At 31.7% G+C, this 27,221-nt stretch overlaps 3 protein-coding genes across 10 annotated transcripts; 2 read left to right on the plus strand and 1 right to left on the minus strand.

Annotated features, from left to right (window-relative positions):
* The first annotated feature begins 6,692 nt into the window (after positions 1-6,692).
* Positions 6,693-12,366, plus strand: LOC110600359 (putative UDP-arabinose 4-epimerase 2). Of its 8 annotated transcripts, none has more exons than XM_021737200.2 (11): positions 6,693-6,845; positions 7,815-7,975; positions 8,160-8,284; positions 8,912-9,025; positions 9,139-9,246; positions 9,343-9,434; positions 10,030-10,171; positions 10,352-10,446; positions 11,232-11,361; positions 11,611-11,755; positions 11,842-12,366. In XM_021737200.2, exons 2-11 carry the CDS (start codon positions 7,915-7,917, stop codon positions 12,081-12,083), a joined length of 1,254 nt encoding a protein of 417 aa, XP_021592892.1. In that variant the 5' UTR covers positions 6,693-6,845; positions 7,815-7,914; the 3' UTR covers positions 12,084-12,366. The 8 variants fall into 8 exon arrangements, with proteins under 8 accessions (XP_021592892.1, XP_021592893.1, XP_043806706.1 ...); XM_021737201.2 differs by having other exon boundaries at positions 6,720-6,845; positions 7,818-7,975; XM_043950771.1 differs by having other exon boundaries at positions 6,724-6,845; positions 7,779-7,975.
* Positions 12,367-13,771: 1,405 nt separating this feature from the next.
* LOC110600232 (coatomer subunit epsilon-1) lies at positions 13,772-20,058 on the minus strand. Its single transcript, XM_021737031.2, has 7 exons — positions 19,703-20,058; positions 19,515-19,604; positions 18,823-18,974; positions 16,918-17,053; positions 16,682-16,837; positions 16,169-16,248; positions 13,772-14,148 (listed from the first exon to the last, which is right to left on the minus strand). The coding sequence occupies exons 1-7, from the start codon at positions 19,862-19,864 to the stop codon at positions 14,055-14,057; spliced, it is 870 nt and encodes a 289-aa protein (XP_021592723.1). The 5' UTR covers positions 19,865-20,058; the 3' UTR covers positions 13,772-14,054.
* Positions 20,059-20,771: 713 nt separating this feature from the next.
* LOC110600171 (small nuclear ribonucleoprotein-associated protein B-like) lies at positions 20,772-26,076 on the plus strand. Its single transcript, XM_043950644.1, has 2 exons — positions 20,772-21,892; positions 25,771-26,076. The coding sequence occupies exon 1, from the start codon at positions 21,010-21,012 to the stop codon at positions 21,886-21,888; it is 879 nt and encodes a 292-aa protein (XP_043806579.1). The 5' UTR covers positions 20,772-21,009; the 3' UTR covers positions 21,889-21,892; positions 25,771-26,076.
* The last annotated feature ends 1,145 nt before the right edge of the window (positions 26,077-27,221 follow it).

Here is a 27,221-nt window from a genome sequence, read left to right on the forward strand (position 1 = left end):
CCCTTCAAAAATGGGAAAATATATACTATTAAATTTTAATATGATTTAAATAAAAAATAATTTTTTTCTTAATTTTATTTTTTATTTAATTCGAAGTTTAAGAAAATAGTTTAGTTTTATTAAATTATTTTAAAAAAACCAAACTCATTTAATTACTCTAATGAATTTAAATAGTTAATTTTAGATAATTATCAATAAAAAAATCTAGAAATTATAAAAATAAATCACAATGAAAATAGAAAATGCCACGTAATATATCACACATTTATTATTTATAATAATTAGATTTGAGAGAGTAGGGGACATAGAAGTCCAAGCCTAACTAGATGGGCCCACCCAATGACTGATAAATAAGCCTGTTAACGCTAAAATTAAAATTAGGGCTTGTTTGTTCAAAATAGAAAATACCCTCTCTTTTTTATTTTTTTCCTTTTTTTTTTTTAAATAAAAGAATATTAATAAATTTATATACGTGGTATTGATAATATTATCAAATTGAAGGAAATGGCTTGTAAGGTTAAAAATAAAATGATTTAAATAAATTTATATTAATAATATTTGAAATTTTAAAAAGTAATTTTTTTAAAAATGATTTAATTGTTTCTTTATGAAAAATAATTTTATTGAAATTTTTTTTGGCATTTAAAATATTAAAAATATGATATGATAATAATAAAAAAGTTTGGGGACTGAAATTTCAAGGTCCAAAGCATTAAGGGGCGGCTGCCGGCTGGACAACACAACACTTCTTGTTGTTGGAATTAAGCAGGTCAACATGTACCCACAAAAAAAAAAATTTAAAAAAAAAAAACAAGAAACAACAATTTCATTTAACTAATTAAAAATATGCCAGAATTCAGTTTGTTTATTTTATTTTTATAATTTTTATTTGAAATTAAAAACCTTGATTTTTTTATTTAAAACTTTATTTTAATTAAAATTAAAATTGTACATTATTATTATTAAAGACTTTTTAATATTTAACAATAAAATTAATAGATAAATTAATTAATATATTTTTTAAAATTACAAAATTAATTAATAAATTTTAGATTAAATAATATTTCTTTTACTTGCTTTACCTTTTTAGAAATGTAAGTATCTTGAGAATTCAGTCTCTCCTTTAGTCTTTGGGTAGCTACCTCCTTTTATAATTTGAAGCAACTTAATTAATTCTTATTCTCTACTTGAAATAAAAAATTTTACATAAATTTAATTTCAATTTATTTTTCTTATTTTAAATAAAATAATTAATTTTTTTAAAAAAAATCATATATAATTTTTATAAAAATTTATTCTTATAAAATAAATCATTCAAAACGGTGGATTAGAGTTGGCTCTACCTATGATTATAGTATAATAGAAAGGTCAAAGCATGTGGGTTTTGATTGGATGATGCTTCCACAGCTAAACCCTCTCTCAATTGGCTAAAGACCAATAATCACCATCAAGTTGGATACCCACAACATGCTTTCAAGTATGAATATTATATATATATATAATCAAATAAAGCATTTTTTTTTCTTATAATATTATTATTCCTTACAGCCTGACCTTATGGCAAAGACAACCAGCCTTATAATATCTATATGGAAAGAGAACAAATTTCCCCATTATTAATGTTTCCCCATTAAAAAAATATATAAAAAAGGCATGATAGCATATAAAATAAATTGATTTTTTTTAATCATATCAAGTAACATTTCAAAATCGATGAAATGATTTTAACCAAAATACTTGGCGCTTTTAGTACTAAATCTCTCTTATATATTATAAAACCGTAAAAGATATATAACAAAAAAAAAATAGTTAAAGATTTACGCGTTTTCTTTTTTTTTAGTGTAATACCATATTCCCTGTAAATTAATGAGTTTTATCCATAGAATAAATAAATTAAAAGAATAATTCTTAATTCAAAATAAAGAAAAATTTCTATTTCTAAAAAGGCTTTACTAGGGTTAAATACCTATATAAGTCCATTATTGATAACAGTCGAAATATCTTTTCGTCCGCATTGAGTCTTCATCTTGAATTCTCTTTTACCTTTTATATTTTTTTTGAAAACTATCATGAGTGGCTAAACTCTTTATTTCTAGTTGTCATCTTGAATTCTCTTTTATCTTTTATATTTTCTTTAAAAACTATCATGAGTGGCTAAACTCTTTATTTCTAGTTGAAATTAGGATAAAATTTCAGTTTATACATAAATTTTAAGATTTAAACACAGTTGTTCATCTTTTATTTTTCCAATATTTATGTAAATTTAGTTATTAATATTATTATTGTTTTGTTATTTTATTAATAGGATCCATTTTTTATAATTTAAAGTAATATATTATTAATTTAAATGCTTAAAATCTGTAATTGCTTAGATTATTTAATAAGTAACAATTAGTATAATCTACTAAAAAATTAAATAATCTAACTTGAACTCACAATGCGGTTTCGTTTGTTGGTTAGAATTAAATTTCTCTAATTCTGAAGACAGTTGATAAATAAAATCTCAAAGACGTTCTTTGGGCGATTTGTTAAGATTAATTAGCGAATGTTTCTAATTAATTTAAATCTAATGAGAGATTAATTATGTGTAGCGTATTCCATAACTATAACAAATTTATTGAAATGAATAAAGATATTTTTATTTCAATGATCGATTCTCAAACTGAAATAGATCATAAACTTCAATTAGAACTTATTTACATTGATTTTATTGTTTTAATCTTTATTTTAATTGATCATCAAAACCCCATTTTATTTTTATTATTTATTTTTCTAGTCATGTTTGGAAATTTTTAATATCAATCCCTTGTAGATTTGATCATATTCTCCCTGTAAGTAATTCATATTTGTTGGTTTTTAATAGATTATTTTTTATAGTTTTGACACTCATTATATCGTTAACTAGGATGCTTTCATTCTCATAGACTGCCCTTAGTGGAACGATAGAAGCAGGAGTGCGCATGGAACAGTCGAAACTTAAGGTGAAACTTCTACCAAAGGTAGAAGAAGAAGAGGAGAAAAAATTCGTGTTTACTTTTATAAAAGGGAAAGTAAGTAAGAGTTACCTTGCAAGGAAGTATGAATGGAAAAAGAAGAGTGGTAAAGTATTTTCTAAAGCATAAAGTCAAATAAGAGTAAAGGTGATATTTGAAGGAGAAAAAGGGCTTTTATACGATGGTTTCAACGACAAACTTTGAATATAGTTCGATGAACCAGGCAGTTATTATTTATAATCAAAAGCAAGCTATACAAATATAGGAGACTAATTTAGACGTGCTACGTGACTGAAATCGTGAAGACAACTGTCATTTTTGAATATAAAAAATCAAAGACCTACGGGGACCTTTGATATAAAACAATAATCGTTCAAAGTAAGTTATAAGTTGTCACTTGAAGACAAAGTTGAGTGGCAGGGTTTGATCAGATAAAACACAGAAAAGAAGACTTGGACGCTATATGTCTCGACTTTTCATCAAGATTCGCCCTCTCAACTATAAGGTGAGACTTCACAGTTACCATTAGAAAATACAATTAAACAAATTTTCATTACACCTATAATTGTAGTGTCCCCTATCTACTAACCGGTACTAGTCGAATTTTCAAAAAATTTGATAACCAACTTTACTTTCTTACGGTATAAAAATTGATAAACATAGATATTAAGGTACGCATTTTTACATAATTACTCTTGAAAGTCAGAATGGCTACTATAAGCGTTAATCAAATCGCTTTCTTTTTTTTATAAATTATCCAATAGAAACATAATTTTATTTTAACTAAATCAATATTTATATTGTTCAAATAATATATAAATATACATAAGACTTCTTGAAAGGTTACTATAACTTAATTTACTTATTAAGTAAATTAATTGTACCTTTCCAAAAAAAGTCAACTAATAGTACCTTAAAAAAAAGTCAACTCTTTCGAGAATCTATTGTCTTTCAAGCTTCTCGCCGAAGCTATTTTCGTAGCCTCCAATGTTGAATTTTGGAACACAACACAACACAAGCTAATAATTAATATTGATCTTATATCTATTCATTTTAGTACATTGTTTTTTTAACAAGAATGTTACGGTGCATTGTTCATTAAATTACTTTTATTTAATGTGTTAAAATAAAATTTATTATTTTTAGTAATAATTTAATAATAGGACAATAATAAATTAATAATGAAAAATAATACTATGAAATGTAGTATAAAATATATTATATTAATTATATTTTCAAAATTAATATAAAAAATAGCACTATAAAACTAAATTTTTTTTTTTACAAATGTAAATCCATTTACATTAAAAGCCTAATAATGAACAGAATTACAAGACCACATAGTGTTTATAGAGTTTAAATTAAAAAGCCTACTCTCTGCACCAAAGAATTAGAAAAAGCCAACTCTCACCGTTTCATCCACCGCTGGCCACCAACGGGCGCACAAAGCAGAGAAATGAAGGCCATTTCCGATCAAGGACGTCGCCCAAAAGACATGAAAGCTTAAAAAATAATATAAAACAGCAACCAAGGCGGAAAGAAAAACTCCAAAACCCATAAAGTTAACTTAATGTTTAGCAGCAAATGATAGAGAAACAGAACCTAACACACCATATGCACAAAGAAGACTCCTATGACTAACAATAACTCACCGTCGACTATCTCTGAGACTGATCTACGATATTTTCAGTCTAATAGAAGTGAGCAATATTTAATTTAAACTTAAAAAATTGATCGAACTGAATTAATTTAAAATTTAATTTAATTTTTTATTTATTTTGATTTGATTCAATTTTTAATTTTAAAAATTTTAATTATTTCAGTTCAATTTAATTTTAATAAAAAAATTAAAAAAATTAAATCGAATCAATTAATAATAATAATATATTATTTTTAATAATATAAATAAATTAAATAATATTAAAATTAAAATATTATAATTAAATTTTAAAATATTAAAAATAAAGTATAAAAAATAAAAAAATTATTAAAAATTTAAATTGATCAAATTGAATTGAATTAAATCGAATTAAATTAATTCGATTCAATTTAATTTTTAATCAAAATCAATTCGTTTAATTTTCATTAATATTAAAATTTTAAATTTTAATTTTCAATTTATTTAATTTAATTCGATTTAATTTTAAATCAAACTAATTAAATACTTTTTAAATACAAATATAAAATTTAATCGTTATCTTAAAATTCTGTATATACACTTAAAAAATAAAAATAAAATTTAAATTTAAATTCTCAACTAACACATCTGGAATAAAAAGAAATAAAAATATAAAATCACAACGGAAAGCTGTTAAAACGAAATCCACTGCTGATAAGGGATAAGCTTTCTTTATTGAGAGGCAAAAGAAAGCACGACTCTGTAAAATGAAACGAAAACCCTAAACAAGCGCCCTTTTCTTCTTAGTTTCCTCTTCTTTTCTTTTAAATATAAAAGTAATTTTTATCATTTGTAGCTTTCAGCTTTTTTAGTTGACTTGAGCGTAACACCACCATAGGGTTGCGTGAGAATGAGTAATTAGTTGGATTTTCTATAGTATATCAATCATAATTTCCCAAAAACACTTTATTACTAATTGCATTAATTCAATTTATTATATTTTTTTATTTCACCTATAAATTAATATAATTATAATAATTATTTTTAAAATAAAAACTCCTTTTATTTTATATTTTTTATATTATAATTAATATAAATTAATTATAATATAATTTATTTTTAAATGATTATTGAAACCATTTATTAATATTTAATTCAAACGATATTATTATTGATAATAAATTTATTGTTTCAACAAAATTTTATATTAAAGATAATTATAATTATAAAATTAATAAAAAAGATTCATTTATCATAATAATATAAAGTGAATAAAAATTAAATGAATAATGTAAATTATTATTTTTAAATAATATAAAGATGTCGATAAAATATTAATATAAATAAAAAAGAGAGTGATCAATTGTTTTTTTTTTTTAAAGTGTAAAAAGTGATTAAAATTTTAAGGTTTTCTCATTTATTATTTCTAAATATATTAAATAATAAAAAATATCATTAATTTTTATTATAAAATATAAAATAATTTGTATTTTATTATGCGAAAAGTTTCAAAAGGAAAATAGCCACGTGGCAATTTCTTTACCAATGGACATATATTAAGTTTTAAGGGACATATACTTTAATTTGAATGACATCGTATGAATCAATTTGTCTTCTTTACAATATTCTATTATTTTTTAAAAAAATAAGAGTATACAGTTAAAGAAATTTTTAATCATTATTGCAGCTATCGATAATATAATTAATTTAAAAATTTAAGTATTTAATAAGTTTTAATTATAATTAAATTTTTAATGAATTATTTTTTAGAAAAACAATTAATTAATTTCTTTTTAAAAACGAATAATGAATTAATTTCAAATAATATAGAAATAAAAAATCAATTTTAGTGATGCGATGTATCTAATATTGTTCTCTACTTTTAGCATGTGGAACCCACCAAGTTCAAGAAAAGTAAAAGAAAGAGGGCAACGTGGCGATATGCAATTCGTGACAGCACAGAGGACCAATCCCCGCATTAGTCGCTCTAGCCTCTAAGACGGCTCAGATGATGATTGACTGACTCCGGCAAAAATAAAAATAGAAATAAAAAATAAAAAGTAAGTCCAAAAAGAAAATTATTTTCCTTCCTCTTCCCTTCCGCGCTTGACAAAATGGGCGCACAGAGACTTCGTCGCCTATTACTACTCTCTCTCTCTCTTCCTTCTTCATATTCAACCGTACCCTCTCATGACAACAGGGGACCTCGTCCTGTCGTTTTTAGGTTGTCCTACGTACGTGCTCTCTCTCTCTCTCTCTCGCTGTAAAATTCTTTAAATTTCTTTCATTTTCCCTCCCTCTACATTTCCGATCGTCACGGGTATTTTTTATTTTTAGTTTTGGATTATGGGTTCTGTATTGTGTGTGTATTTATGTGCGTTTCTGTGATGGGTGCTCTGCATGGCTTTGTTTGTATAAATGGCAAGTATGGATCTTGTGATTCTTGAAGAATTATTTGTTTTTCTGTTTTTTTCTTATCTGCAAGTGCGATAATTGTCCTGCTTTTTTTCAGGTGCTTTGTTTTGGCAACTAATGCGTTTCTTTATATGGGAAACTTTTTTATTTTGACATTTCAAGCTTCCCTGTCCTTCTATATTTAGAGGAATAGAGAGCTCTCAATCTTTGCCATTCTCATTGCTCTTCTGGGTGGGTTGCCAGTGTTATTTTCAGATGGGTGGTTTGGATCTTGGGAATTTTGATTTTTCAAATTTGGGTTTTGTTTTCTTCTTCTTCTTCTACTGGGTTTTATTTGTTTGCTAAAAATCTGATTGCTTGCATTTTTTTTTTCTCTGGGCAGACATGCCCTGACAAGTAATTATATTGGCCAAAATTTTAGCTTGGATTTTTTTGCTCTCTGAATGCTTTTGTGATCTCTTTGGATCTTCAAACTCTCCTTCCCTCTCCACGACTTCATCTCTTTCTTTATTTCTCTCTCTCATTATTATAATTTGAATTTCGGGTTCTTTATTTTCCCCTCAAATTCTGTTGTAAAATTTTAATACTTTCTAGTATTTCAACTTTTTGCCTTTCTGTTGTTTTATACATTGCTTTGATATAGGGCCCAGCCAGACTTTCTTTTGGTTTTGATTTACCTTTTCATATTTGTATTTTTTTAATTAAAAAAATGTTCTCTCTCTTTTGTTCTTATTTTTTCAAATCTATTTCAGAATTGGTGATTTTTTATTGCATGATTTTCGTTGCAGAAGATTGGAGCAGAAAAGGCAAAATTTTGGGGGAATTCTTAATTGATCATTGTTACAGAAGTGTAGTTTCAAATCCTGTTGAAGGTAGAGAAACTCCCAAATGCTTAATTTTGGCAGGACCAGAAATCAGCCGAGGTCCAACAGATCGATGCCACTTGGAGGTCTGTTTTCTTCTACCTTTTGAAATTAATATGCTTCTCTTGGCTTTTTGCTGTTATAAGATTTACTGGTTAGCATTTGATTGCATTGTGGACTTTGTTGATTTTGAATCAATTGCTCCAGTTAGGTGAAAACCTAAGTTGGTTTTAGGATTGAATTTTGAGTATCGTATCTCTCCTTTTGCAGGCCTGGATTATGCAGACCCTAAAAGGAAGGGTAATCATATGGGGAAGATCCTTTTGGCTGCTGCCCTCACAGCCTTATGCATTATTATGCTCAAACAATCCCAAACGTTCAATGCTCCAAGCCTGGTAATTCGTGGACTCTATGTTCAACTTTCATCTGTTAACTAGGTACTCTGTTCTTATAGAATTGGCATCAGCATAGAAAATCAGATGACAATCCAGTTTTGTTTTTTCATTGAATTGTGCCTGTTTTCTGCTATTGCTTGAGGTTGCAGATTTGCCGTTTTAAACATTGAGCAGCCTTATTAGTCCATGAGATGTGCAGGGTGCTCCTATTGCTTAGGTTATTATTTGTGTTGCCCACTTGATGGCAGTTCATCTATTCTTTTAACAAGCATATGGCCACATGCACAAATGTACATGGCTGTATTACAAAATTATTTGGAAGATTTCTAATTTCAAGTCCAACTGTGTGTCAAAATATGGATTGTTTTTCCTAATTTATTAACTTGAATCATTGAGGAATGGTGGTATGGGTTTTTTATTTATAATATATTGATAACCTGGGTCATTGTAAATATTGGGGAAATGTTGAAAAATGAAGTGAAACTTGGTTGCATATCAAGTAAGAAGTTTATCTAGTTTTCCATTTTCCCTCGTGTTTTGTTGCAATTAGCTATCATGGTAATTTTTATTGGAGTTCTATGATAATTCCGTAATATGTTTCATCATTTTTTGGTGGGTCTTTTCCAGTTCTCCTTGCATGAAGAAGGAGTGACTCATGTGCTTGTGACTGGTGGTGCTGGCTACATAGGTTCACATGCTGCAATGCGGCTTTTAAAGGACGGTTACAGGGTAACCATAGTGGTATGTTTGTTTGGTGCAACGTAAAAGTTCTGCTTTGTATCTTTTATAGCTCTTCAATGCTAATTTGTTATGCTATGGATCTGTTAATGAAAAAGGCTTTTAATTTTTGACAGGATAACCTCTCACGGGGAAATATTGGTGCTGTCAAAGTTCTACAAGAATTATTTCCAGAACCTGGGAGGCTTCAGTTCATATACGCTGACTTGGGGGATGCAAAAGCTGTATCCTTGTTTTGCCATTCATAAAGATATTTTTTTGGGTGTGTGGATGTCTGAACTTGAATGCAGCAATTTGTTTCCTTCACTAAAATTTCTCAGGTTAACAAAATATTCTCTGAAAATGCATTTGATGCTGTGATGCACTTTGCGGCTGTTGCATATGTTGGGGAAAGCACAATGGATCCTCTTAAGTAAGTTTTGTTCGTGGTTTGAATTTGTCTTTGAAAATTTCTGTTGAAATTGGAGGTAGAAGGCATTATCTTTTGGCTTGCGGCAATTTGTGCGTTGGTTAGCATGCGGTGATGTTAGCAATAATGAATGACTTAATAAGGTGCCCCGAAACTTAGTTTCACATTAGTATTTGGTTGGACAACTAAATACTGAAGTTTGAATGTAAGAACCTTTGCCAATGATTTGATGGTGATGGGGGAATAGTAACTTTAAGATTTTCTCCATTTTGTCTAATATCAGTAACTACAAGTATATTAGTAAACATTCTACATGAGTTATGGAAACCCAAGTTGAAGGAGATTTTCTCTTTCTGAATTTTGCATATACATTTTCCCTTACTCTGGGAATCACAGGAAAATCCATCAGAAGCTATAGAACATAGAAAATTGCTTTTGATATGATATTATGGACATCGAACTGTAACCTTGAGAGCTACTGTAGGGCATTCTCATGTGGTTTTGAATAATATTGAAATGAAACAACGCTGTTTTATTATCTAAACTTAATATAGAATAGTCTATCCTTAATTACGATATTCTTTTTCTTGTAACAAAGGTACTATCACAACATTACATCAAATACCTTGGTAGTCCTGGAGTCAATGGCTGCACATGAAGTGAAGACTCTGATATATTCAAGTACTTGTGCAACATATGGGGAGCCTGAGAAGATGCCCATTACTGAAGACACTCCACAGGTTGTGGCTGTGAAACTTGATTATCTGTGACTAGGCAGTATGATTTACTTGTTTGGTAGTCTGAATTCTTAATTTTTTTTAGTTCTTAATTTATGTCTAGAAAGTTCTATTCTCACATGCTTAGACTGAACATGGAATTTTATTGTGAGATGACTGATCTATATTCCTCCATCATATCAGGTCCCAATTAATCCATATGGAAAAGCCAAGAAGATGGCAGAGGATATCATCCTGGATTTTTCTAAAAATTCTCACATGGCAGTTATGATACTAAGGTTGGTTTCTCAATATATTCTATTTTATACCCTTGAGCCTTTAAAACTAGCCGGGTGGCTTTCACCTCCCACAGTTCACTTTTTGGCCACACAGCCAGGTCACTGTAAAACCATACACATATATATTCATGGCATTATGAACGAGTATGTCTAATGTCAACCACTGTTCTGCTTTTATTATCAAAACCTGGATTTGGCAGAAGTTCTCACCATTCAGAGACTACATCAAATTTTTGAAATCAGGATAACTGATAACTTCAAGACATGATTTGTTTTTTAATTATTCATTTAGTTTTAACTCTACAACCAATTTTCATTTTTTTAATCATGATTTAGCTAATCAAGTTATTATAGAGTTTGATTCCTCTCACAACGTTCTGGAAAGGTATTCACTTTAGATAGCTTATACTGTATTTGGCCTTTTATTTTGCCAACTGCAGCTTTTTGCAAAGCAGCTCTCTGCTGTCTTGCAGAACAGGAGCATGTGCAGGCCAACCTGTGTAATGCAAACACAATGCCAGATGGCTATTAGTGCTAGTAAAATAGCTGATGGGGACCCATACATGTTCTCCATCTTATTTTTAAACTTAAGTGAAAAGATGGTATTTTGAGCTTATTTTTGATAATTTGAAGTTAAATAGCTCTCTTTCTCTCTCTCATAAGTGCACTGTCTTAACTTGGGGTTGGGGTTTGAAAATTTGATAATAAGGAATTGCCACTCTTCCTTTTTTTTCAAAAAAAAAAAAAAAATCTTATTGATGCTTCTTTCTTTGTACGGCTTCCAGATACTTCAATGTGATTGGTTCAGATCCAGAGGGCAGACTAGGTGAGGCTCCTAGACCTGAACTGCGAGAGCATGGAAGAATTTCTGGTGCATGTTTCGATGCAGCTCGCAATATTATTCCTGGCTTGAAGGTAGCTGTTTATATTCCCTTGACTTCTTCCTTTTAGATTAATATTGCAACTTTCTTGCCAAATTATTTCATGGCAAAATATTTGGTGTGGCTTCACACCTCTGGAACTTCTTCCAATGTCTACCTGCTTATACATATGAGCAAGCAGTTGTTTTTGAAAACGAATGCAATAATCCATCCTTGTTCTGCAATTTTTTCTGATACATGAAATACCAAAATTTATTAATCTAGTGTTCCAATTCATTTGCAGGTTAAAGGAACAGACTACAAGACTCATGATGGTACTTGTATTCGAGATTATATTGACGTTACAGATCTTGTCGATGCTCATGTGAAAGCCCTTGAAAAGGCAATGCCTGGTAAAGTTGGTATCTACAATGTTGGAACCGGAAAAGGTGTGGTAAACAGTTTGAACACCAAATTTTTATTTATTTTCTTCCCTTTATTGGTTTGTTTACTGTTCTCTGGTTCCCATCATCAGGTAGTTCTGTCAAGGAATTTGTAGAGGCATGTAAGAAGGCAACCGGCGTTAACATCAAGGTCGACTACTTACCTCGCCGACCTGGGGACTATGCTGAAGTTTATAGTGACCCAACAAAGATCAGGCTTGAGCTGAACTGGACAGCACAACACACTGATCTTCAGCAGAGCTTACATACTGCATGGAGATGGCAAAAGTCGCATAGGAACGGATATGGATCGTCTTTGGTAATGGCTGCTTGAAACATTGAGAGAAGTTCAGTGCAGAAATTTAACTAGACCCCATGAAGCAGTAGCAGCTACTCTGAGCTCTGCTTCTACTATCTTGGAGAAGAGGGGTTTCAAACAAAATTTTTTTTCAGTGTCTAATATATAGTTGTAGGAGTAGCCAATTCATTATATGTATTGAAACCATAATAGCTTAATAATATGATGCCCCATTGCTGAGGTGCAGGTATAGCTTCTATTTGATTTTGTGCTCATGTTGAAGAACAAAGTTAATGTATTTATTTATTCTTTTTGGCAATTCTGACCCTGCATTTCAGTTACTAGAGAGGCTTCTTTATAACCCTTTATTTAGTATGATTCATTTTGTGAAAAAAGAAATTTAAATAAATTATTATAAAATTATACAATAAAAATTGAATTTTTTTATTATAAGCCAGAAAATAAATTAATAAATATATATAGTTTTAATAAATTAGAGAGTTAATTAATAAATTTATTAAGTTAAATAAAAAATATGCACAAGTTAATTCTAATTTAGTTCACTTTGAATGGTTCACTAGCTAATTTTAGGATTTCATTAAAAAAACTTAATATTTGCAATTACTATTTTAGTTATTGAAGTTTTTTTTTTTTGGTTGAAGTAACAAGGACTTATTAAAATATGGAGTTCACAAGTTCAAGGTCCATTATTGACATTTGGGTAAATTTTAAAATCACTATTTTTTCTGTATTACGTCGAAATTAGCTGTTTAATTTTTATTTTCAAATTACTTCATAAAAATTCTTCCTTATTTTATAAAATAATAATCTTTTAACATGTCAAAAACTAAATAATACAAATACTTAAAATTATATGGACTATATAATATATAAAATAAAATTATAAGATTAAACTGTATAAATATTAATTTGGAGCACTCACACACTTAATCTCGTAGTAAGTGCATCTAAATAAATTTGAGAGATTTCAGGTTCTATTCTCTAATTTTTATTTTTTTTAAAAAAAAATTTAAAAAAAATAAAAATATTTTAATTAAGTGATTTGTGCTAAATAAATAATTTTGGAAAGAAAACGATACCAATTCACCTTGAACAATTTGATGGTCCCGGGCACAAAAATATATTGAAAGAGCATTTTCTGAAAAATGCTTAGATCCACTTCAATTTATATGGAATTTAGATATTCAGATACTTCCTCCATTTTGTTTTTGAGCGTGTAATTGTATACACCTATTTAAAAAAGAAAATTATTTTATCAAAAATACTTTCTAAAAGTTTTGAAAAATATACTAGCCACTTCAGATATCATTCCAATTTCATTTGCAACAATATCAAATGTTCAATAAAAAAATTCAGCAATTAAATAATTGATTTTTTTGAAATCGTTCTTTCTTCAAATGGAACATAAATAAAATCAAATTTCATTAAAAAAAAAATTAAAATTAATCTCCTAAGTGGCATTTTGTGTGCTCTTCAATGTCCGGTCCATTCACCAAAGGTGAGAAAAATGCCTTTCTATATTATTCTTCAATGTCTCAATTATTAAGAAAAAAAAAATGAGAAAAATAATCATATGCTTCTGAAAGAATTGGGGAATTTAGGAAATCCATCAGAAAGGCAAATACAAGCAAATCATCCATTCCAATAGCACGAACAACGATTAATTCGCATAAGCCAAGGGGAAGATAACAAAATTTAGAAGATGAGAAAAGGCATCATTTCAATTACATTCAAAAGGGAAGAATATCTCCTTAAAATATATTAAAGAACACTAAAATTCATAATGAGATCACTAGAACGTACAATATCTCAATTGTTTTTATCAAAAATATTTGGGAAACGCCATCACTAATATGACTTGAGCTCCAATGATATTGTATTCTGGTAGGCTACACCACCCCACCCCACCAAAAAAAAAAACGAGAAGATAGCTTTAACAAATATGAGACAACACCATCCACCCAGTTACCGAAAATCAACTGCACATCAAGCAACTGATTGGACTGCTCTTTCAAAGTTCTCTTCAGCAGACGATGCACGTTTAACAAGCATGTGATCTGGATGAGAAAGTTTCAATTGACTGCAAAACAATCATTATGTACAGTCATTTACTAATACCTGGAACTTCAACACACACATTAAAGTGACAACAAATGAGAAGCTATCATCTGCTCAATTAGTTGCAAACCAAAACATGTAGGTCCTGCATGCTAAACTTTACTTCCATTGAAAAGAAAATAGTCGAGTTCATAGTACCGAGTACTTCCCAATAAACCTCAGGTAAAAGCTCAAAATCCCTGGTAACCAAGATAGTAAAGAATCCAGCTATGCTTTCAATATGAGCAGTAACCTCACCTTAATCAGTAACAAGGTTCCCTTGCTCTTTTCTTATTTCAGCTTAAATTTCAGAATTGGGTTAATGTTGTGTTTGATGAGGATGCAAAAAAATACCATTGGCCTAACTCAAATATTATTTAAAAAAAAAAAACTAGCAACCATAATGTTACTTTCTATGCTTTAAGGTTAGCTTGCCTCGTAAACTTTGGGGAAAAGAAGAGTAAAGTTATTCCAATGATTATCCTTTCTGTTTTCAACCATTTTCATGAGAATTCATGCCCATATATCTCTAACATGGGTTCCGAAACCACTTATAAACCTTTAATTTATGAGGAACAAGGATGCTTTTGTGTAAGCTCTCAGCACTACATAAAAACAGATAGCCAAAAGATTTTTCAGTTCAAATAATATTTCTTGTTTTGGCAGATCAGGCACAAGGATCAAGCAAATTGCTCTATACACAAAGAAGCTAAACTAGCCGGAGCCAACAGATATGCAAATGAGACAAAAGAGGACTGTCAAGAATCCTCCAGGCTGCAGTATTGCTGCAATTAACAGGATTAAAAAGTCGCACAGAGGGGGAAAATGTCATTGATCTTATTCCAGATGAGAACAAGAAAGTGACATGTAGAAGACAATTATGAATCAAGAAAAATAAAAAATTGTCAGAGTCAACATGTAAAAAATGTAACAAAATATTACAAAAGAAAATGTTCTTGCAATTGTACTCAATAAGGTCTAATACCCACAGAACTATAAAAAATTACATCATAACTAATCACATTAAATCCTTTTTTTTCTATAATATAAGTAAGAATTAGAGGGACCAATTGATTTCTCATTATACAAATATATTCTCCAGAAAAAAAAATGAGAAGAGGGCGATAACTAAATTTAGAAGGGGTTAATTCATAAAACCACACATATGGGGAGCATTTCAAATAAATGAGGGGTCAATATTGACCCTCATTTACAATATTTCCGCCACTGCATGTAGATGTAGGCCCACTTGGCATTGAGTTTCAAGGGGCAAAAAGTGCTTAAAAAATCACAACATATATATATAGATATAAAGAGATGGGAAATATGTATGTATGTATGTATAAAGAGATAGGAAAATATAATCCAACATCATCGACAATCGCACCCATTGTGCTATTTAAGAGTTAAGACCAATAGACTGACAAGGAAAAACTAATAAATAACAGTGTCATATTCAGTCACCAGCTGGAAATGAACTCTGTTTGATACACTTATAGGTTGATTCATTGATTCAGTATAAAAAGTACAAGAATTTCCCAACTTCCCTATGGACAGAAGTATCAAACCCTATAAACTTGTGAAATAAAAAATGTCAAAAACTAAAAGTTGCACCGCATTTTATGTAAATTAAAATGACAAGGTGTCTTCATACACATATTTTGAACAATAAAAATGGAGTAACCTCCATACTCCTTTCAGTCACATGTGAATAGATGACTAACTACTGGCATGCCAATTGCAGCAAAATAATCAGCATTGATTTTTCTATTTGCTAATATCAGAAAAATACTTATCACTAGTCAGCACCAAAGGCAAAAATAACAACCTTTTCTAGCTTCCACAGAAACACAAGCACATTGTAATATTGCAAATGAAGTTATCAGTTATTTCACGTTTTGCACAATCATTAAGGAAAGGTTTTTTAGCTTATAGAAGAATTCTTATGACACATGAACGCACAAAAAAGGGATGAAGAAAAAAGTACACGAAAGGATTGTTACCTGAGATAACGTGAAGAAGGTTTACCAAGGTGAAGACTGCATACTACCAGATCAGCCAAAGTCTCTGGATCCTTTGCATCCTGTGCCAATTGCAAAATATAACCTAGTCACTTGCATGATCTAGACGACTTTAGTCAACAAATGCCAACCAGTGTTCCATATGTTGAATCAAAGTTTTTGAGATAAGTAGGGAAGAAACAAATTGACGAAAGAACTTAAAAACAGTCCAGAAAAAACAGAGTTCAAGCACAATTTTAACAAAGCATATCGAGCAAATTGACAATAGTATGCAATCTGCATTGTTCACACTTTATGCAAACAAGTAACACATGCATATGCATATGCTATAGTCATATATAAATTTCGGGAAAGCTGTGAACTTCTAATTGATAAGTAAACAAACAGGACATAGGACTACCAGTTATAACATATTAACATCAACAAAGGAGAAAGAGAGAGGGGGGGGGGGGAGAGGGGGAGAGAGATGTTCACAGTTCACTACTTTTAACTTGCCTTGTTTAATGCTTCAAGCAACAATGTTTCAGCTTCATCAAAGTTTCCCATGTGCATGCAACAAACAGCCTTCCCATTCAAGATCAAGCTCGTCATTGGATACTTCTCTGAGAAATCTTGGAAGATGAGATATGCTTCCTGTATCTTTGAACCCCCCTGATTCACAAAATTAATACATGATTAGAATACCGCCAATTGCTTTTTGTGTTCATAATAAATTAAACAATTCCACATACAACTGCCAGATTCAACCATGCATTTGCAAGTTGAGTTAGTGTGTGGTCCTCGTCAATCTGCTGCATGTACCTCAGCTGCTTCTCTGCATAATCTGACCTGTGCATCTTAAGGAATATTTGTACATTCAAAGCATGCCTGGACAAACAAAACAGCATGTTTCAGTATTCAAAATATACGCACTGACAGCTCACTTTCCAGATTACTGCATGGATTTTTCATGTCCAGGCTCAAAATCTTCTTAGAAAAGTTTATCTATTCCAAACATGGCTAGAACCCAGCCAAAAGTTTTGTTTGAGAAAAAAAATGTTCCTAAATATTGTGCCATCCCACCGTGACATGCTTTACATAAGTCAAAAGCATCTAAGTTATTCATAAAATCTTTATTGTTTTCATCAGATGCATTGATCTTCTAGAATTTTAGATAATTTGCCAGTTGCCAATAAACAAAATTCTGTTTACTTTGATTCTACAAAAAGTATCATAGAGACTGAGGCTTGATCAGTAGAATGGTATATGTGCAAAGAATTCCTAGTTGACATCGTACTTATTGGCATTGCTTGATCCATGATTCAGATCCAAAATGATTCAAATCAAGAATGCAAAAAATTATACAAATCTCCAAATCCATTGAAATCTTTGATCAGGTTCAATTCTGCAATTGTCATTATTTGAAAAATAATATGTAGACCAGATCCATTTTCTTTTCTTCTTATTACTTTCCACTCTGTTCTGTAATTGCACTCTCAATATCTTGCCCCCTAAATGCCTAATTCTTTTTTTTCCCATCTCACTCTGACACTCCCTTGATCACCAAAGCTACCAATAAGTGATTACACCAGTAATCTAGTTCTAGTTTATTGGTTCCCTTGGTATGTAAAAGATGAAATAGGTGATAGAAATTCTACTAATTTGAAGATAATACATAGCATGAAAACACCATCACTCAGCAAAGAAAAACTTTTACCTGATAAGTGAAATTGTCAAAAGTGAAACTACATGTCTTACTTGAAAACAGGAATATCGTGCGTTTGTGTATCCTATATGGCTAATATGATAAGGAATTTGAATTTCAAATATTTTTGTTATCAAATAATAACAACAACATCTAAGCCTTAATTCCAAACTAGTTAGAGTTGGTTATATGCATTCTTTTTGTAATTTAGCTCTGTTAGAACTCAATTTCGCACAAATATCCGAAATTGTAACTTATTTTATATTACTTCCCTCCATATCATGTTAGGTCTCCCCATTTACTAACTTATCACACTTTAGTACGAGGCACTTGATACCCTATACAGAATTTGAATATTAATCAGTCCTCTCTCATTTTAATGTCATTACATGCAATCCACAACTGACGTGGTATTTCTAATTTTATCCCATCACATTTCAGTCACATGTAGCTTGTTGGTAACTTTATATAACTTGCCTTTCCATTTGTGAGGGACCCTACAGCTGCATATCACACCGTTCACACTCCTCCATTTCATCCGTTATGTTTTGATCCTATAAATTACATCCTCATCTATCACTCCATTATTATAGATGATAATAAAATAACATGAAAATATACTACTGTTATTTATGAGAAAAATCTTTAAAAGATTGTAGTTAAAAGTTCAAGGTGGACCAAATAAAACTACCTCTCCTTAAATTGGCAAAACTACAAGTATAAAGAGACAAATACCATTAGTAAATACATAGTAGTCAGCTTGGGATAGAGGTTTAATCCAAGAATTGATTTACCTTTGTTCCAACTCAAAAGTCAAATTACAAAAGGATAAATCATTGCGGACAAAAAGAAAACTAACAATGACAAGATATAACTGTTTCAATATAAGCACTTCAAAGAATGAACAAGCATCTAGAAAAGCTAATATAATACCCAAATCAAATATACTTACAATTCCATGGTTCCTCCAGCATTTGTGTGTTTTAAGGCCTCATTATAGTCCTCTTCATGCATGAATATGGTTCCAGCAATCAGCCTCAAAATAGCATTGTTTCCAATGGCTGAATCCGCCAGCCACTCTTTCAAGCTTGAAATTGTGGATTCCTGAAAATTTCAGAAACATTTAGTCAATTGTAAATACTGTATATCTTTAAAGTTTCCAAATTAATAAAAATACATATATACTGCTTTCAAGGTGCAAGACTGAACTTCATTTTCTGTGGAAAAATAGTACTATTAAAATCACATAATTGTGGAATGAAAACTTAACATTCCCAATGGAAATGTTTATGCAAACCTCAGTTCGTAATCAAAGCAACGCAATTCAAATGCATACCAAATAACACACCAAACACTGCCAAAACGAAGCAAAGAAAAATCAACCCATAGATCGTAAATCCAATAGAAGAAAATTTCAGAAACAGTGAAGCTTTGTGCTACTCAAATTCGGAGCGTCCAATTCGAATTTCAGGACCTACTCGCCAACCAAACCAAAGACCACTAGTTTTTTTCAATCAAAGGAAAACCAAATCAAACTCAGATCTCGCACTTAAAGCCAATAAACAAGCAGCAGCCTCAACAAATCATCGAATTGACAAATTAATTTTTCCAATAAAAAATGCATGTGGATCGATTGAACTAAACCTTGTTTGCAGGGCTAGAGAGATACAAGGCGAGCAATTTCACCGCCTGGAGAGGAGTGGCAGCCGAATTGTCGATTTCATTGATCACCAGCTACAAAAATTAATCACAATATATTTATTCATCAATTTTGAAAAGCAAAAAAAAAAAAAGAAATTAGAGTGAAATTTAAAATGAATAAATCCAAAGACCTGGTAGCTGCCGAGAGCAATATAAGAGCGGTAGACGAGGCAGTCACGCTCAACGGCGTCGTCGGGGGAGAGATTGGGGAGGTCGCTGTTGTTGATGGCAGCCTGGTAAGCTCCCAAGTAAAAATTGTTTCGAAGACTGAAGAGGTGATCTGGGGCTGCCATTGCTCCGTTCAAAGTAGTTTTTTGTAGATCTGCAGATTCAGATATCAGACTATTCTCAGTTCTCACTGGGAAATGAAAATGTTAAGATGGTCTTTACGACTGGGTTCGACTTCTTGTTGAGCAAAGCATGGAATGGACTCCCACAGGCCCAACAGGGATAAATCATAGCCCGTTTTACTTCTTTTGTTTTTAAAAAAAATGGATTAATTAATATAGGTTATCATATTTGCTAAAATTATCTATTTAGTCCTGTTATAAAATTCAGCTATGTACTCTTTTTATAAAATAAAATATTAGTCGGTTTATATTAAAATTCATATAATTTTAATTTTTATGTATTATTTAATTTTTATTATTTTAAATATTTATAGTAATTAATATTTTTTATTAATATTTTATGTCACAAAATGACTAAAATATTTATTTTAGAAAAATTAAGAGACGTCTTAATTAGAATGATTTTAAATGTGAACTAAATAATTAATTTTCAAAAACATGTGAACGAAATAAATATGTAGACAAATAAAGAAGAGTTTTCTTTTTTTTTTTTGCCATATTGATTCGGATAATTACTTATTTAATAAATAACATATAAATGAAAAAAATAATACCAATATTTAATAAATTATTTGTGTTATAAATTAAATATAGAGATCAAGAGGTTTTGATAATATCTTTGAATGAGCTATAATGATCCACAAAAAAGCATTAGATGAAAATCTAGTTAAATAGTTTAATGCTTAATTTTACATTTATATTTATTAGGAATTTAATTTAATTTTTATTTGTCTATATAAATTTATCAAATCTTTATTCAAAAAAAAATTATCAAATCAAATATTTCGATTTAAATCTAATGTAGTTGGAAAATACAAAATTGTCCTGAAATCGAACCTTCAGCCATTCAGAAATCAACGGCTTTGAGAAGAGCTGTCCACAGTGCGAACAGAAGTCCGCCACTCTGTCTTTTCTCCCTCTCGTTGCCGCGCATGCCCTAATAAAACCCTTCCAAACCTAAAACCCACACTCTCTCCCCTTTCCCTCTACATCGAGTCCAATTTGTTCCTTCTCAAGACGGTAGTATCTGGACTAGAAATCAAACAATTCACAGATCAGAGGAACCTGAAAAACCCTAGATTCGCAAAATGTCGATGTCGAAGAGCTCCAAGATGCTCCAATATATCAACTATAGGATGCGGGTCACCATCCAGGACGGCCGGCAGCTAGTCGGAAAGTTTATGGCCTTCGACCGCCACATGAATCTCGTCCTTGGAGATTGCGAGGAGTTTCGCAAGCTTCCACCTGCTAAGGGCAAAAAGAACAACGAGGAGCGGGAAGATCGCCGTACACTTGGCCTCGTTCTCCTCCGTGGCGAAGAGGTTATTTCCATGACTGTCGAGGGCCCTCCTCCTCCTGAAGAGTCTCGCGCTAAGGCTGTTTCTGCTACTGCCGTTCCTGGCCCTGGCATTGGTCGCGCAGCTGGCCGTGGGATTCCCACTGCTCCTGTCGTTCAGGCCCAGCCTGGCCTTGCAGGTCCTATCCGTGGCGTTGGTGGGCCTGCACCTGGCATGATGCAGCCACAGCTCTCGCGTCCTCCAGTCCCACAACTTTCTGCTCCGCCTATGACTTACCCTCCAGCTGCGGCTCCACCTGGTGGTACCGCGCCTGTCATACGGCCGCCTGGCCAAATGCCTCCTCCTGGTTATCCTGGTCAAGCGCCTCCAATGGGTCGGGGTCCACCTCCACCGGTTCCACCTCAGTTTGCCGCTAGGCCACCACAACAGGGGTACCCAATGCCGCCACAATTTGCCCAAAGACCAATGGGAATGCCTCCCCAGCCACAGGCACCAATGATGAGGGGGCCTCCTCCTCCTGCTCCAAGACCTGGAATGCAAGCGCCACCTCCTCCTCGTCCTGGGATGCCTCCTCCAGCTGGTGGTGTTCCTGTTTATGGACCTCCTCGTCCTGGTATGCCACCTCCTCTCAATCCCCAACAGCAGCAGCAGAATCAGCAGCAACAATGATTAGGTATGGCCTATTTTTATGTTTGGGATGTTGCATTATTTTGTTCGGTAACTTGTTTGAGTTGCCCCTTTCTTTGCTAATTGTTATTCCTTTTAGAGGAAAATTTTGCTTACTATTGCATATGACATGGTCTTTGGTGCCACACTGGAATGGACAATCACGTTCCGTCTATGTGAACCTTGAAGTTGATTTTCTCGTGTCGTATGAATACCAAAAAATATATTAAACCATCAGTGACTAGCTTAATTGATCTTTGTTTATGTGTAGACCTACAGTCTAATACCAATACATTTTTTTTTATTTCTAGATGTGGCAATTACTACATTTAAAAATCACACATTTTATTTTCCATTTGAAATAGAAAAACATATAAGTTCCATATATTATGTAGTTTTGATGAATATGGGTTTAGTTGATGTATCTTTAGTTAGTCGAACTCCCCCTCCCTCAAAAATAAAAACAAAAATGAAGCAGCTTTCAAAAAATTATAGGTTACGGAAAGTTATTGTTGCATTCTACTTTCTGTGCCCGTTTTCATATTTTGTTTCATTTGTTCTAGTTTAGCAATCATTTGAGAATTGAGATAAGTAAAATTATCACCTATTGAACATTGCCATTTTGGATCTTATAGAGCATCTACAGGATATGAATTCTAGTTAAAATATTTGATGTTTGTGTCACATCCCTGTGACTAGTGTTTTAGTTGCTGATAGAAAGGTAATTATCACTCTTTCATTTGCCCATGCTCATCACTTGTTAGGATAAAGTGTTTCATATAGAAATTTTATGTTACTAGATGATATTTCATACTAAAAATTTCCTTAGCAGCTAACCACCATAATCTATATGTTGCTTCTTCATGAAAATTCTTCAATGGCCAACTTTTCATGGGTCAAATTAGAGTTTTAAATTGAAAAGAAGTACTATTCTTATGTGGGCTTGGACACTGGTAGTTTTGGTCTGATTTCAGGCTAGAATTGCCAGCTCGTAGGCTTTCTGGGTTCCAAATGATTTCAGTTTGAAAATGGTAACCGTCCAAAAATGGTTACTGGGGAGTTCTGTTCCAATTTGACCCTGATTTGAATTTTTTTAAAACTATAACAATATTAATATTTTATATGTTAGAATACATAAATTTTGATTTATGATGCATCATTTTCTTTATGTATAGTAAAAAAAAAAATTATAGGAACCAAATCAACCAATACAAATTAAAAAGGAAAAAAACGTTTAAATTGGGTTGGTTCTGGTTCGAACTGGCCTTTTCCAATCCTGGTTCAGGGGGTGGGGGGTGGGGGAGGGGTCTGGAACTAACCCCCCTATTAGGCGATCTTGGTTCATTGAGGAACCGAAACTGGTTGACAGGTCCGATCCTAAGTATGCCTATGGCAGGGCTGGTTCATGGTCTGAAGCAAACCATGGCCAGGCCTAGGCTTATGAATAAGTTGATCCGTATATTTTAAAAAGCTCAGTAAAACATCCTTAGTTTTGATTCTGTTAAACACTCTAGTCCTTTCATCCATTTCCTAAGTATATTTCAGCATATGTCATTTGTCAAATTTCAAAATAGAGGGCTATTTAGCCTTTGAATTTTTGCATTATTATCACTTTCATCCATTTATTTTTAAACATATACTAAACTTCCCTTTTCTATAATGTTAATTTGGTCTTTTCCTTGAGTATTAACAGCTAATGGATGAAAAGACAAAAGCGTGTGAAGGAATCGAAACTTAGGGACGTTTTATTGAGTTTCTGAAAATATAGAGATCAACTTATTGATAATGGTACTACCCAGGGACATTTTTATGATTCAATATAAAATATATATAAGAGGAATATATGCTAAATAAGGATATTTTAATTGCAGATGTTGTTTGTAAAGGATAACATGCATTAGAATTAGAAATTTTAAAAACAACAACATCGTTGAATCAATTAACTTTAGCGAAGAAATTATAAAAAAAACACATTTCAGATCAACATCATTCTATGCAACAAAGAGTTTTAATCTATAGCATATGGTAAAGTCAATCGGGAAGCATGAAAGCACTTACAAAGACGCAGTAACAAAGTTATAAGTACTGCATATAGTAAAGTCAATCAGGAAGGATGAAAGCACTTACAAACATGAAGTAACAAAGTTATAAGTACTATCTACTTCCATTTCTGTTGAAGCTAGGAAAATGTGTATTTAGTTATATTTTAGTCTTTGACAGGGCAACCCAAATTGGGCTTTATGTGAGAGACTGAAGAGTGGGTGATGCTTTTGGCTTTGTTGTGCGTGGGCAAAAGGAAAGGAAAGCTAAATGGAAAGGAAGGGAATACTTCTTTTTAGTGGATGCATTCTTTTCTAATTATCTCCATGTTCTTTTCACTGTATTATCCCTTAGCAATACCAAACTTGAGGAACTAAGGTAACTTAACCAAATTGAAGTTAAAACTTTGATTCTCTCTTATCACTATGAAGTTTCACAGATGTGGAGTCCCTTCTCTCCTATCACAGGATTGCTCCACCCTTGCCTTAAAAGCCATCTTAAAAGCTATATTCTTCCTGTAAGAAGGGTAAAAAATAAAGGAAGTCTTATTTGGTGCTTGGACTTTCTTAAACAAGTATGCGGATGCATAGGAGAATGCATTGGAAATAGGAATGAGAACAACATTTGTGAACTAGCTACCAGATGCAAATGTTGTGTTCCATGGCAGTGTATAGTTGCTTTGCTTGACCTCATGTTCTTCTGCAGAGTTTCTCTCCTATCGATTACAAATAAATCATATAGCAATATGTTCACAACAATAAGGTGAAGTTGGGGCAAGAAGACTTGGCAAGGCAAATCCAAGTCCAAAATAATTTTGGGGGAATAATGTTACACCTGAACAAAATTCAGTCTGATGTGGACCTGATTAAGATAATCAATAAGCGTAGGGATGTAAATTCTCATCCAATATTAGGTAACTCAACCCAAGCCTGCCCATCTGCTAGATCATCATATAAACCTGATCCCTTTCCTGGCTCAAATCTTGGGCACCTAATAGTCATGCATCTTATAAGCTATTTTTGGTATCTGTCAACAGGATGCTTATGGGGGAAACGGGCTGACTGTTACCCTTAATGCTGTTTCTCTTATTCATCAACTGTGATAGCTACATGTCCCAATTTATCTGCTTTTTGTGTTTGATTAATGAACCAACTATGCAGGTTATTCATGTGTCTGACTGCTATGGTTGAGCCAATATATTTAGTTTTAGCTATTTGTATTTGTATTATTGTAGCTTATCACAAATGATGATGACAAAGAATAGAGAATGGGGAGGTGGTGTAAAGAATTTGCTACGTGATGTTGTATTTTAACATTTTAAATGTGTTGAGTATTATATGTTGGGGTTATCATTTCTAGATGTCTGTTAAGCCAAAATGCTTTGAAGTAACCCTTAGGATTGACTTTCTCTCTATTAGGCATGTTAGTGGATCCGACTGAAATTGAGTTTATACACTCGTGGATCATAATTAGTCATACTGAAGCTTCTTGAGATATCTATATTGCAAAGACACTGTTATTATTTTCTTGTATACTGCCTGCATTTGCCAATGGATTGCTGTTTCCATTTAGATTTTGGCAAATTGGACCATTTGAAATTACGGCTTCATTTAAGGTTTGCGTGTCCAAGGACTTGCTTCGTTTGTCTTTTTTTTTTTTTTTTTGTCTGAACTTCGTTTGCCTTGTTTAGGATGCAGGATTGGACATGTATTTTCAAATTGTGCTTTATTCAGCAATATTGGTGCATCTAAGTGTAAAAATTGCTTTAATATGTTTGTTTGCCATGTGTTCATAAGTAAACTTTTACCAATTTGAAAACCATAATCATTTTTACTTTTGTTTCAGGATTGCTGCAGTTGAGCTGTGAAAGTTCTCCGATAAAGTTTGTAAAAGGGTTCTCTCAGGTGGTGAAGTCTTTATTGGGTTTTGCCTTTGTGCTCTGCAACTTCTATTTTGAATTCACTAGGATTGAACTTTGTGTCCTATTTTAGTCTAGGATTTTGTCGTGTTGTAGTAGTACTATTGTTATGTTGGCCAAGTGATGAGGGTTTAATCATAAGATATATTAGCACATATGATAATTTGGCGAAAAAGGCGTTTTAATTGAACTTTGATCTGTTTTCGGCTAAATTAAAGTGGTAATTTCTGGGATTTGATGGACTGGTCTTGCACCTTGTAAATACCAAATTATTAATCTAAAAGCATTCTTTTAGCATAAAAATAAATAAATAAATAAAAAGTTCTCATAACATGTTAAAACTATTACATTATTAAAGTGTAATTAAAATGATATTGCAGTCTAAATCAGCAGCTAGTCTGGATCTTTAGAAGCATTTTTGGACTAATTTAAATTTGGGAGAAAATTCTTTGGAGGTAGAAATATGCTGAGTTTCAATTGCGGAGTTGTATATGGTATATGATTTTTGTTATTAGATTATTCATTTTCATGTTGAATTTGGATAGCAATTTGAGATTTGTTGGTACACATAAGTACATCGGTGATAACAGGTTTAAATTAAAATTAAATTGAACTGATTTAATTTGATTGGCAGTTAATTGTTTCATCTTCAACCGCTCTTCCCAGTTCCTACAGCAACACTACCCCTTTTCTCCTTTCTCTCAGATCTCCCCCTCTTTCTTTCAATCTGACCAAACAACTCTAGGTTGAAGGCCGGATGATGAGCATTTCTCTTCCATCACCTGTACTTTAACAGAAACCTGACGACAAGCCATTTCTCCTCGGTCTTCCAATTGAACCCCGACAAGCCTCTCACTCGACGCTATTTTTCCTTCCCACAATTCATGGCTCCTCTGTTTCGTTGCTCTCAACGATTTCATTAACATCGACTGAGGCTCCTTCTCTGTTCTTATTTTTTTTCTTTTCTTTTTTTTTTTTATTTCTCACCACATAACACCTTTTATAAAAAATAATTAATTTATTTTTATATTATATAATGAACTCGTTTATTTTATTTTAAGTATCGTTATTATTTCTATCATTATATCAAATTTTATATTTAAATTGTTTTTTACCCTAATAATCATGATAAAAATAATCGTATATAATATAGCCAAATAAATTAAATTTTGCTTTAGTATGAACGATACTTGTTAACATACACTTTATATATCTAAACCTCTATAAATTATTTTATTATTTTTTTGCACTTTTCTCTTTAAAAATTATTTATATTCCTTTAGAATGAAGATGATGATGATGTTACATTAAGAGGGTGTGTGTTTATATCTATATTTTTGCCTCTTCGGAGGAGGGCTCTGAGGGAATTCTGTTATTA

Source organism: Manihot esculenta, chromosome 14 (genome assembly GCF_001659605.2).
Source record: "Manihot esculenta cultivar AM560-2 chromosome 14, M.esculenta_v8, whole genome shotgun sequence".
NCBI lineage: Eukaryota > Viridiplantae > Streptophyta > Magnoliopsida > Malpighiales > Euphorbiaceae > Manihot > Manihot esculenta.